The 11562-nt window shown below is 44.5% G+C and overlaps 1 protein-coding gene across 1 annotated transcript; it reads left to right on the plus strand.

Moving 5' to 3' along the window:
- Positions 1-5972: 5972 nt before the first annotated feature.
- Positions 5973-11412, plus strand: LOC109870177 (actin, aortic smooth muscle). Its single transcript, XM_020460567.2, has 9 exons — positions 5973-6101; positions 7945-8119; positions 8346-8474; positions 9064-9174; positions 9372-9456; positions 9571-9732; positions 9900-10091; positions 10221-10402; positions 10761-11412. The coding sequence occupies exons 2-9, from the start codon at positions 7991-7993 to the stop codon at positions 10902-10904; spliced, it is 1134 nt and encodes a 377-aa protein (XP_020316156.2). The 5' UTR covers positions 5973-6101; positions 7945-7990; the 3' UTR covers positions 10905-11412.
- Positions 11413-11562: the final 150 nt, after the last annotated feature.

An 11562-nucleotide genomic window follows, 5' to 3' on the forward strand; every position in this document is an offset into this window, starting at 1 on the left:
TAACATAAGATTTGAGTTGTTTTACTGTGATTTTAGTGGCAAAGCAGAATTTTAAATATCTAAGTAAAGTAAACTCCCTACAGAGCCCCAAGTCCAATGGGTACAGTATATCCTCTGGGAAGGATTGTTTTGATAATGGTTTTCACACACATACCTTGTCCATAATGTAGAGGCCTCTGGGATTTTAAATGAAGAGGTAAGGGGGGAGGATGGTACACGTGATCTGCATAACATACCAATTGACTTACCTTTGTATGCCTCCTCGTCTTTATACCTGCAGACACACACACACAATAGTGAGCAGTTCAGTCATCTGCGCCCTATACAGCCAGCCTTCAACATGTTCCTACAGCCTACATATTCTTACCTCTTTGTTGACTGATATCCATTGAATTGTGTCAATGTTCTGTTTGAGAACGAGTTTTAAAAGGGAGAAAGTGTATAAACAACACAATACTTTGTACACATTTTTACAAATATACCACCTGTATATAAATAGGTGGTATCATTATAAAACAGTATCAATTTGATCGTACAAGGGACAAACCTTATTAACTGAAAAATGGAAAGAGCTCCTCCATTTAAGTTATGTGCCTGCACCTGCTGTCCTTTCAAATCCAAATGTTTCAGTTGGGCAGTTAGGTTCCTCCAAGAACACCCCCCCCCCCCCCCTTGATTAATCCTACTTCCTATGGGGTTCTTGGACTAACCTTTTGGGAGCAATTTCCAGTGCCAAGCACCCTAAGGTTCTTCAGAGAACTTTGACGATCTTAGAAGAACTGTTGTTGAACCCTTCATTTTTAGAGTGTCGGATGGGTCTCTTAAAGATGGTCAAAGGGTGACGTGTAAGACAGGTGGTTCAGTGAACACGCTCATGTGATGAGTAGGCTGTGTGGTCCTCTGTAGCCTGTCCTTCTATAGCTCCTCCCACCAGCCTCCTATAGTGCACAGATCCTTCCCCTTCTGTTTGCTACAGAAAGTGCTCTTGTTGTGCAGTAGTTTAGTTTAGTGTATTTGGATCCCCATTAGCTACTGCACATGCAGCAGCTACTCTTCCTGGGGTCCACATACATGGATATAGTCCACATAGTAAGCCTGTTTTTGCACCCAGTCACTTATATTTGTGCCCAGGTAGCCTAGTGGTTAGAGTGCTGGGCCAGTAACTGAAAGGATGCTGGTTTGAATCTCCAAGGCCCTTTCAATGTGTGTTTGAGCAAGGAACTTAACCGTAGTCTCTCTGTATAAAATGTGTTTTTTTTTATGTGTTGAAATAATAAACAGCTTTGCTTAAAAATGTCCACATGATGTTTCCACTGTTAAATAAAATGGTGACGTTACCAGGGTAGCTAACTCTGTGTTGTTGCTTTTTCTTTATATTCTGGAAAAGGATTACACTTTACTTAAAGCCTACAAATACCTTCTATAGTGTTTTATAAATAAGTGAATCACTTTAGTTAAAGTATACAAAAACACATGAATAGTGAGTTATCAAGCTTTATAATACTGTACATTAGGAGATATTGTTAAAGTGTGTTATAGAGCCTAATGTGTGTAGTAACTATCTTGTCTGTGTTTTCAACCCAGTATGGCTATAATACATTATGCACTATAGTCTTATAAGTCATTATAGTTAATGATCTATAAAACATCACACTGAGTTTTATAACCACTTATGAGTTATTATGGACGCTGATAGTTAGTTATAACGCATTATGAAGGATGTTATGAAGCGTTATGTACTTCATAGAAAGTGTTACCGAACACTTCATTCCAGCAGTTGGGTTGAATCTGAAATCAAAACATCTAAATATGAACTCTTGCCTAAAGCTGTTTTGCTGAAAAACAAAAGTCATTATTACGCCACTAGAGGGCGAGAGAGGAAAAGGCACATGGAGTACAGAGAGTGCCAGTGCTCCGCAGAACTCAGACAGTGAGGGCAGTAAAGTGGAAGGGGGATACCAGTAGGCCAAAGGTCAGGTGAGGCTAAATACAACAGTAAAACAGGTGGAAACCCACATAGACAAGACAGATTACACCAGATAATATCCCTAGGTTTACCCAGTAGGGCATTCTGTCTTCTTTTTCTCATCTTCTTCACCTCATCACCACAGATTTGATTGGATTTGGCTGGTGAAAGCAATATGGTTGAGACCTTCAAATCCTTTGACCAATCAGAGGCCATTAAGGAAATGGAACAAGGAACTGAAGTCTGAAGAGTATTGAGGTACTGGATCTGTACTCGAGTTAGCTAACACAATGTTCTCGCTTTCTCTCTCTCTCTCTCTCTCTCTCTCTCTCTCTCTCTCTCTCTCTCTCTCTCTCTCTCTCTTATTCTCACTCTCACTCTCACTCTCTCTCACACACACACACATAGACAATCACGCACGCACACGTGCACACACACACACACACACACACACACACACACACACACACACACACACACACACACACACACACACACACACACACACACACACACACACACACACACACACACACACACACATACAGAGAGAGAGAGAGACACACTCAAAACAGGAAGAAAATGGGCTCGGGCTCAGGCCTTGCTTGCGAGGAGTCACCATAAGACATTCCAGAGCTGGTTGTGAGCAGATGCCTGTTGATGCTAGGCGTCCAATGAGAAGGCAGCAGGGAATGTCCTTAAAGACCACAGCTGCTTTGCCATTTTCGGTCAAAGCACATGCCAGTAGAGCCCTGCAAGAGCCCAACGCCCTACTGCACACACTGGCCTGCTGCACACACTGGCCTGCTCTGATCGGTTGATGTCTGCCGTGATGGCCTGACGTCAGATGGGGATTTAATGTGGAGAGGATTGATATCAACGCTGATAGTCGGAACAGTAGCAGCAGTAGCTGTGTTGAGGGAGGTGTAACGGTCTACAGCCACGTTCCCCTATAAATGCTGCTAACTCGATTCAATGAAAGAGGCATAGGTGGAAGATACTGAGGGGCAGAGAAGTTTGTCAAGTTATGTGACATCAAGGTTCTGATGACTATCATGTTCCTTTAGAACCTCTCAAATAGATAACATCATGTCTTACATGATGCAGTATACCCCTGGTCTTCCGGAAGGTGCAGAGTGTTATGCATCGTCTTTCAAAACAAGGCTCACTGAATCAGTTGCTGCCGTTACTATCACTTAGGCGCGCAGATGTGCCTTCAATGAGGCAAAGAACGAGAGGAGGTCTCATAAAGGAGAAGAGAAGTCGCTGCAAGAGAGGAGAGGAAGTAAAGAGTGCAGCTAAACATGGGAATAAGTGAGCGCACGCTGACTGATGGGGGCGCAAAGGATACCTTCAGTTTAAACACGCGGTGCGCCTTTTCACCCACAGTATTACGTAGATGCAGACGCACACACGCACGCGCACCCACACGCACGCACACACACGCCACACACACACACAGACACACACACACACACACACAACACACACACACACACACACAACACACACACACACACAAAATAGAGTGAGGGTATGTTTTTTCCCAGACCACACCTTCGGTGGGATTGTTTCTTCCCTACATGCCTTGAGGAAGCGCAGTCTGCCAAGTCTCTCCTTATTTACTGAACAGCTCCTTTTTTGGTGCTGCATTCAAATCTGCAGTGCGCTGTTACTGTGGCGGAGTGGGAGGCAGGTCAGTGGCTTTCCTTCCATGTGTAAAGCTGACCTCCAATTTGAGGGATTTCACGCTGACAGAGAGTGATAAACACCAGCCATGCTAGTATTGCAAAGGTCATGTATTGGTAAAGGGGCTCTTTGTAGAGATGTGCAAGTCTGTCTAGTTAGACAATATTGGGAGAGCTGTGTACTGTTGAATCATTTTGCCCTTGTGTTACAATGAATGAAAAGTCTTGTAATGTGGTACATTTGGCCATCTTGCTGTACAACGTCTTGTTACTAATTCCAAGTGTTAAAAGTATGAACCGAAGGAATACCAGCATCAGCTAGCGTCAGTCTATGATGGAGTGTAGGCTACAACAAACTACATTTATTTTTGACAGCAGATCTAACATTCCAAGCATTTTTTCCATGAAACAGTTTAGCTTCTGTACTACTGAACATGACCAATCCTTTAATACAACAGGACTGAGAATTCCCTCGATCACACAACTAAGGAACAAAATCAGTCAAATATCATCCTCATGACTTTGCAGAACATGAGAAGGAATTGAGAATGTTATTTCAAGATTTATGCCAGAGAAAGAAAAATATATACTTTTAAAACTTGAATTAGAAAAAAAAATGGATTTTGCTGTAGCTTTAAAGCTGCTGATCATTGATCAGACAGCTACATTATTTTGCACAGCCTGATGAGTCCGGATCATTTGAACTGTTTCAGAGGGATTGCTGTACCATTTGCATCAAATGACAATTCATATTCGCTGACAATAGCCTTTCACAGTACAATTAGTTGAGCTCAACCACAAACCCAATAGTCCTCCAGTCATGCTGATAATATTCTTACTCTCTCACTTCCTTATTCCCTCTCTCTCCCCCTTCTCTCCGCCCCCTTTCACCTCACTCTCTCCCCGACTGTCTCTCATCCTGATATGGCTTTGTGCTGGCCATCGTCAGTACGTTGTTGTAGCGTAGCATACCTCATCAGACAAGCAGACAGCCCAGAGAGCCTAGGACCTGAGACAACACCCGGCCAGTCCGTCTGAAGATGAGCTCATGGGTTTACAGTATGGGATCCCACCAGCGCCAGGGTAGATGATGATGACCGTCCCATCCCCAACTTATGACCAGCGGCACCTCATATCGTTCCATAATAACGGCATCTATTTAGCTTCAACTTAAAGGGGCGCCTAAGCTTTTGACCATAGAATGAAAACGAGTCATTTTCACATATGTGTAGGCTGTGTAGAAACTGTTATGGTGATGTAGATAATGAATATGAGGTTAAAATGTGGTGAAATGGCCCTTTCATAAAAACGATGCTGGAAGATAAAGTGCTTTTTGACCAGGGGAGAACTGTTGGTCTGATCCCCTGATTGTTAGAGCAGAGTGATGTAGCCTTTGTAATACTAAGAGTCAGCGACTCAACACGCCACTTTCTGTGGGTCTCGGCGCTGTGGCAATGGGCAGTTGGTGACAGGTTCTTTCAGCACCGTTAGTAAAGCCTCAACTTCACTTTTCCTCGCTATGGTCTCAAGGTCTACCTACCCAAGCCGACGCTCACAAGCGGGTTTGGTAACACTCACTTTTGGTAACACTCACATTATCCTGATTGCCCCAAGTAGATGTTCTGTAGATGTTCAATAACTGTCAACAACATTTCAACTAACTATCTACTAACCCTAGCCCTAACACTAACATGAACCTTTATCCTAACCCTAAACAGTAACCGTAGCAACCAGTTGCTTATCAACAGATTATGTTAGTATGACCATCTGAAGATCAACTATATGAGATTATCCAGATAAAGTGGGACCACTCTCCTTTCCGTGTGGGTCATCACAGAAGATAATCTGGAAGATCATTCCAGAGAAGCACTGAGAAAAAAATGTGTAGAATAACAATCTGACATTTTGAAAGGTCAGGATATTCCATAGCTACAATACAATTTAACAGACCTCTACCTCAACTGACAAGAAATAATATTTCTTCACACCTATCGAATATTTCCTCATCTAACTGATGCCAATTCAAACAGCACCTATAGGCTGTATTTGTGACCTAACACGTTTCACTCTTCCGTGTCACTCAGTCTGTGCGTGTGTGTGAGGGCCCTGTGTGTCACAGGGGGCAGTCCTATGAGCTCTGTGCTGTGTGTTTATGTTCCAGGATGGTGAGATCTCCTGCCTTTCACAGAAAAAAAGGCCCCTGGAATGCTCTGAATGATGGGACTGGGGCCCTCCACTAAAGCACTAGGATTGGACTGTTTTTCCCCGGCCATCCCTATAAGGCTCTGGCTGAGTGAGGCAGACAGGGAGAGTGCAGCCCCGGCTCCATGTTTGGGAAGTGGGAGGGGGAAGTGGAGGATAGGGTCTGGGAGCTACATAAACTCTCCCCAGGCCAGTGAGGGGGCACACCATCCTTGAGAGGCATACCCCGGCCAAGCACTGTCAGGGTAAGTAGGCCACCACCTCACCTCTCCTTTCCCCCTCTCTCTTCCCTGCTCTTCTCCTATCATCTTCTTTCCCCCTCTCTCTTCCCTGCTCCTCTCAGCCCCTCTCTGTCCTCTCTCCTCCCTGCTCCTCTCAGCCACTCTCTGTCCTCTCTCCTCCCTGCTCCTCTCCTATCATCTTCTTTCCACTTCTTTCTTCTCTGCTCTCCTACCCTCTCCTCCTCTCCTGCCTGCCAGTCTGCCTGAATGCCTCAAGTCGACACCTGCTAAATTGTTAGCTGCTAATCTGCTAGTCTGAGTCAACTGCAGGGGTCAGCACCTTACAGCACAGACGGCTGCTCAATTTAAACCAAGCTCATTAGCCTTGAAGAGCTTTGGCTAATCTCGCAGGTGTATGTTAATGCAAGACAGGGATTTTGAAGTCTCACAACTAAGTCACTGTGGTCTGTTGTGGGTATTAAGTGTCACAGCTCTTGGAAGAGATCTTAAGCATCATGCTGTTGTGGTTCACTTAGGATTTGTGGTTGAAGAAGCAAGTGTTGCTGCTTGAAAGAGTGTGGTAGAATAACACCGTTGTAAATGCTCAATTTGCAATGTCTTGTTGCAACTATGGTATAGGCTCAGAAACCTGTTATCAATTATAAATTGTTTTTTCAGTTAGTTGATCATAGTATTAGACAGCTGGGTCAGTGCCATAACGCAAGAGAAACATTTCTCTCAAAGGTTGTCTCAAAGTATTGTAACGTCTCTTGGAAACAGCCAGGCTCATAAGATTGTCTCATAGAGTGTTAAGTCTCTTGGGAACTCAGTCAGTTTGGAAAGTTTGGACATTTACTGTCTGCAGTTTTGAAATGTGGAAAGCTTTTGAAATGTGCAAATGAGGTGATGACTGGTTGCATATAAGGGTCTCTGCTATGTTCTGCAAATGATGGGAGTCTTGAAGAGTTCAACACCAGCCAATCTTCAGCAGTGAACTCCATCATAGTTGCTCATGGTGCCCTCTGCTGGAAAGCTTTGGAAATCCTTTATTCCAAAGGTTTATGACTAAATATGGTCCTCCTTGATTCTGCTGCCCTCTCTCTCTCTCTCCCTCCCATCCCTGTCATGTTTCTCTCCTTTCTATTTTTTTTTTTTTTTTACAATTGTAGACAGGCAGGGCCAGAGAGGAAGGGAGTGAAGGAGAAAGGTTTTCAAAGTCCAGTCCAAAGACAGACATGATGTCGCATCATTTCCTAATTTGGAAGTTTTCCCAGGGTGCTGAATTCATTCATTACAGACTGGAGTACAACCCTAACCCTAACTCAGGAGGTTTGTAGGGTAACTCCTATGGGGAGTTTTGGTCTTAATCATGAATGTTCTGCTATTAATGTTACATTTGTACAGTGTTATAACATTGTATAACAATGTGCTCCATAGGCTTTTGGAAAAATGTATTTATATTGTACTCCAAGCACATGACAACATTCCAAATTGACATTTTCACTTTTAATAGGAATAGCCTACATCCTTTTTTCACATTTTGGTACAGACTAGTGGATTTACCTGAGCCATGTATTCCTGCATGAATTAATGTCAATAATTGCCACACCAGACTTTTGTTGTGGTTTATGGTTTTCATGAATTCACCTCAGAAGGGTGTGGTCACATTACTTTAGAGGGATAGACTTACTCACACACACACACACACACACACACACACACACACACACACACACACACACACACACACACACACACACACACACACACACACACACACACACACACACACACACACACACACACACACACACTAATCTACCATTCTGTAGATGTTAACTTACTCTTCTGTTTGGTGCCCCTGCAGTGATTGTCTCCCGTCGGAGTAAGGAAGGTAAAGCAAAGAATTGACAATGTGTGACGACGAAGAGAGCACCGCCCTTGTGTGTGACAATGGGTCCGGTCTGTGCAAGGCAGGCTTCGCCGGGGACGACGCCCCCAGAGCAGTATTCCCCTCCATCGTAGGCCGTCCCAGACATCAGGTGAGCCGCCATTTGTCCATCAAAAGAGCGGCTGGATGTAACCGACTTCTGATTGGGCGATGGGAAATCATCCACATTTTGACCGTAGTCTTTCATGGTCCTTGTTATATTCTTAATTTCAAAGCATTTTTATTTCAATGTCTATTTGTTGAATTTCAGTGCTAGCAATAGCATCCACTTTACAGTGTGGTGAGTGTGTTTCTGAGCAGCCTGTTCCTCTCCCTAGGGTGTGATGGTCGGCATGGGACAGAAAGACAGTTATGTGGGTGACGAGGCGCAGAGCAAAAGAGGTATCCTAACCCTGAAGTACCCCATCGAGCACGGCATCATCACAAACTGGGATGACATGGAAAAAGTAAGCCTACCACACCCTACTACACACAATACAACAATGACACACAGACTCATAAAACACACATGACTTGGACGACCATCCCAAAAAAAAATCACATTGGAAAACAGGAACACACTCCAACATGGAATTTGATGTACGTTCATTTTCCATCATGTCACCCAAAAATAGCCCCTCAGCCAACACAACTCCCCGGGTGGCACTTTGGGATCCATCCAGTGGCATTTAGATCCAGGATCTATTCTCAGAACTACGACATGATCATTGGTTAGCTAAAGAGATGTTATGCTAATGGAACCCCCCCCCCATCCTCCACCATGGCAGTCTTGTCATGTAATTTAGCTATGACTCATCCCCGGTGACTAGGAGACAAACATGTCAACCAATTATCTCAGGGCACATGCTGTCATCCCCTCAACAGATGCATGCAACAGATGGTGTTATTCACTTAGAATCGTAAATTTCTCTCAAGATCGACCTCAATGTTTTGTGTGGGATTTCAACAAGGGCCTCAATCGAACCACTTTTTTTTCACCAGGTTGTGGTGAGGCTGTTTGTTTGATTGGTTTGTGTGTTTTGTGTGGATTGGCAGATTTGGCATCACTCTTTCTACAATGAGCTCCGTGTGGCCCCAGAGGAGCACCCCACCCTGCTGACAGAGGCCCCCCTTAACCCCAAAGCCAACAGGGAGAAGATGACCCAGGTGATGACCCTCATACACTACAGCTGGGACTTGGTCCAATGTATATCTCTAACCTAGCCTTTTAAGGCTCTGTAAGGCTCTTGATATATACAGAAGAAATGTGTTACACGATGCTATGACCTTTGATTAGTGCCATGAGAATGATATGTTAGTGTGAAAAAATAACACTGTAACCTAAACAAATGGTCCTGTTCTAGATTATGTTTGAGACCTTCAACGTTCCAGCCATGTACGTAGCTATCCAGGCTGTTCTGTCCCTTTACGCCTCTGGTCGCACAACAGGTCGGTCTAACACACCAGTCAAAACCAGCCTCATTTTATACTGATCATTCAGTTCCACTGGGTCTTAACCTTCGTGTCCTCCCCAAAAAACGGTGTCCTCCTAAACCTCCACAGGTATTGTCCTTGACTCTGGTGATGGTGTCACCCACAACGTCCCCATCTATGAGGGTTATGCTCTGCCCCACGCCATCATGCGTCTGGACCTGGCTGGCCGCGATCTCACTGACTACCTCATGAAGATCCTGACCGAGAGGGGCTACTCATTCGTCACCACCGGTCAGTAGGAACTCTAGGATGGGCAAATCTCTGATGAGACTATATATTCTCTCATACTGTACAGTATATGACTTTTAAGCAGAGGCCTACGCGGACACAGAAGTGCTGTTCTGCCAAACTACCAATCAATCCTTGATCTAACCTCCCCCTTATCCTCCTATCTCTAGCCGAGAGAGAAATTGTCCGCGATATCAAGGAGAAGTTGTGCTACGTGGCCCTGGACTTTGAGAATGAGATGGCCACCGCTGCCTCCTCCTCCTCTCTGGAGAAGAGCTATGAGCTGCCCGACGGTCAGGTCATCACCATCGGCAATGAGAGATTCCGCTGCCCTGAGACCCTCTTCCAGCCCTCCTTCATCGGTAATCCCACTCTCTTTTTCTTGTATCCCCTTTTCACTCTCTCCATCTGCCGTTCTCTCAACAGTTTGAAACAAGGATCTATCTCTGTCTCTTGTGACTCTGTGTGATTTCCTCTGGTTTCCTCCCCAGGAATGGAGTCCGCTGGTATCCATGAAACCACTTACAACAGCATCATGAAGTGTGACATTGACATCCGTAAGGACCTGTACGCCAACAACGTCCTGTCAGGAGGTACTACCATGTACCCTGGCATCGCAGACAGAATGCAGAAGGAGATCACTGCCCTGGCCCCCAGCACCATGAAGATCAAGGTGTGTAGGAGATACTAACATCCAGAGTTAACTTACAAGTCACTTTGTGAGATGTTGTATAGGGACTTTACCCTGTTCGGTATAGTATTCATCCTAATTTAAAGGTCTATTTTTTGCCATTCACAGCCAGTAATGATATTGGTCCATTTCAACGCAATTATCCTTTTGACCTCTTTTACTTTGAATATAAATCTTTGTCTTGATAAATGTTTCATGATTTCATGCAAGTTGTTACGACTCAATCTGAAGCGAAATATCACAGATTTTTTGTCTCACTAAGCTTTATTGTACTGTACCTTAGTCACTGCAATGTGATTTGCTCATTCTGTGTATTAAATGACATCTTCTGTGTTACCAGATCATCGCCCCACCAGAGAGGAAGTACTCCGTCTGGATCGGTGGCTCCATCCTGGCCTCCCTCTCCACCTTCCAGCAGATGTGGATCAGCAAGCAGGAGTACGACGAGGCCGGCCCTTCCATTGTGCATCGCAAGTGCTTCTAAACAAGGCCCAGACCCACCCACCCACCCCAGCCCACTCCCTCCCTCCAGCCCCAATTTCTGCTCTCGTTCTTTTGCCTGTAAACTGTGAATGTGTCCCCTATTTACCCTCCTGTGTTTCTATCTTTGCACTGCCCACCCCTGAGTGAATGTTATGTTATGTTATTGGTTGGTTATGTTTTTTTTGTTTTTTTGTTGAATGAATAAAGCTTGAATGTGCAGCTGATATAAAACTTTGGGGGCCATTGGGGGCCATTCCCGGGGGAGTGTATATAGATTCCAGCAGTGGTGATAGAATGAAGTAGAAGAGGCTGAATCTGTTCCACAGCGCTATAGCATTCTCCCTCTTTTGTTCACTTTGTTCAGTACTTCATCCCTGGATGTGGTCTCTCGCATGGCTCAGATCACTGCTGAAAGCTTCAACCATCTGACTGTTTGTAAAGATCCATGTGAACATGAACGAACACCCAAGGAAGGAATAAAGCTCTCATACAAGGGCCTCTGGCTCATACATTTGTATTACAAGTGTTTCTAATATAACTGCTGTAACTACTGCTGCATCGAGCCACATTTTCAGTTACACTTCTTTTTATACAAAAGACACCAGAATCTACGCGCCACTGCTACCCCACATTCTCCGAAAGTGAACTACAACAGAATG

This window comes from Oncorhynchus kisutch, linkage group LG25 (assembly GCF_002021735.2).
Source record: "Oncorhynchus kisutch isolate 150728-3 linkage group LG25, Okis_V2, whole genome shotgun sequence".
In the NCBI taxonomy this organism is placed as follows: Eukaryota; Metazoa; Chordata; class Actinopteri; order Salmoniformes; family Salmonidae; genus Oncorhynchus; species Oncorhynchus kisutch.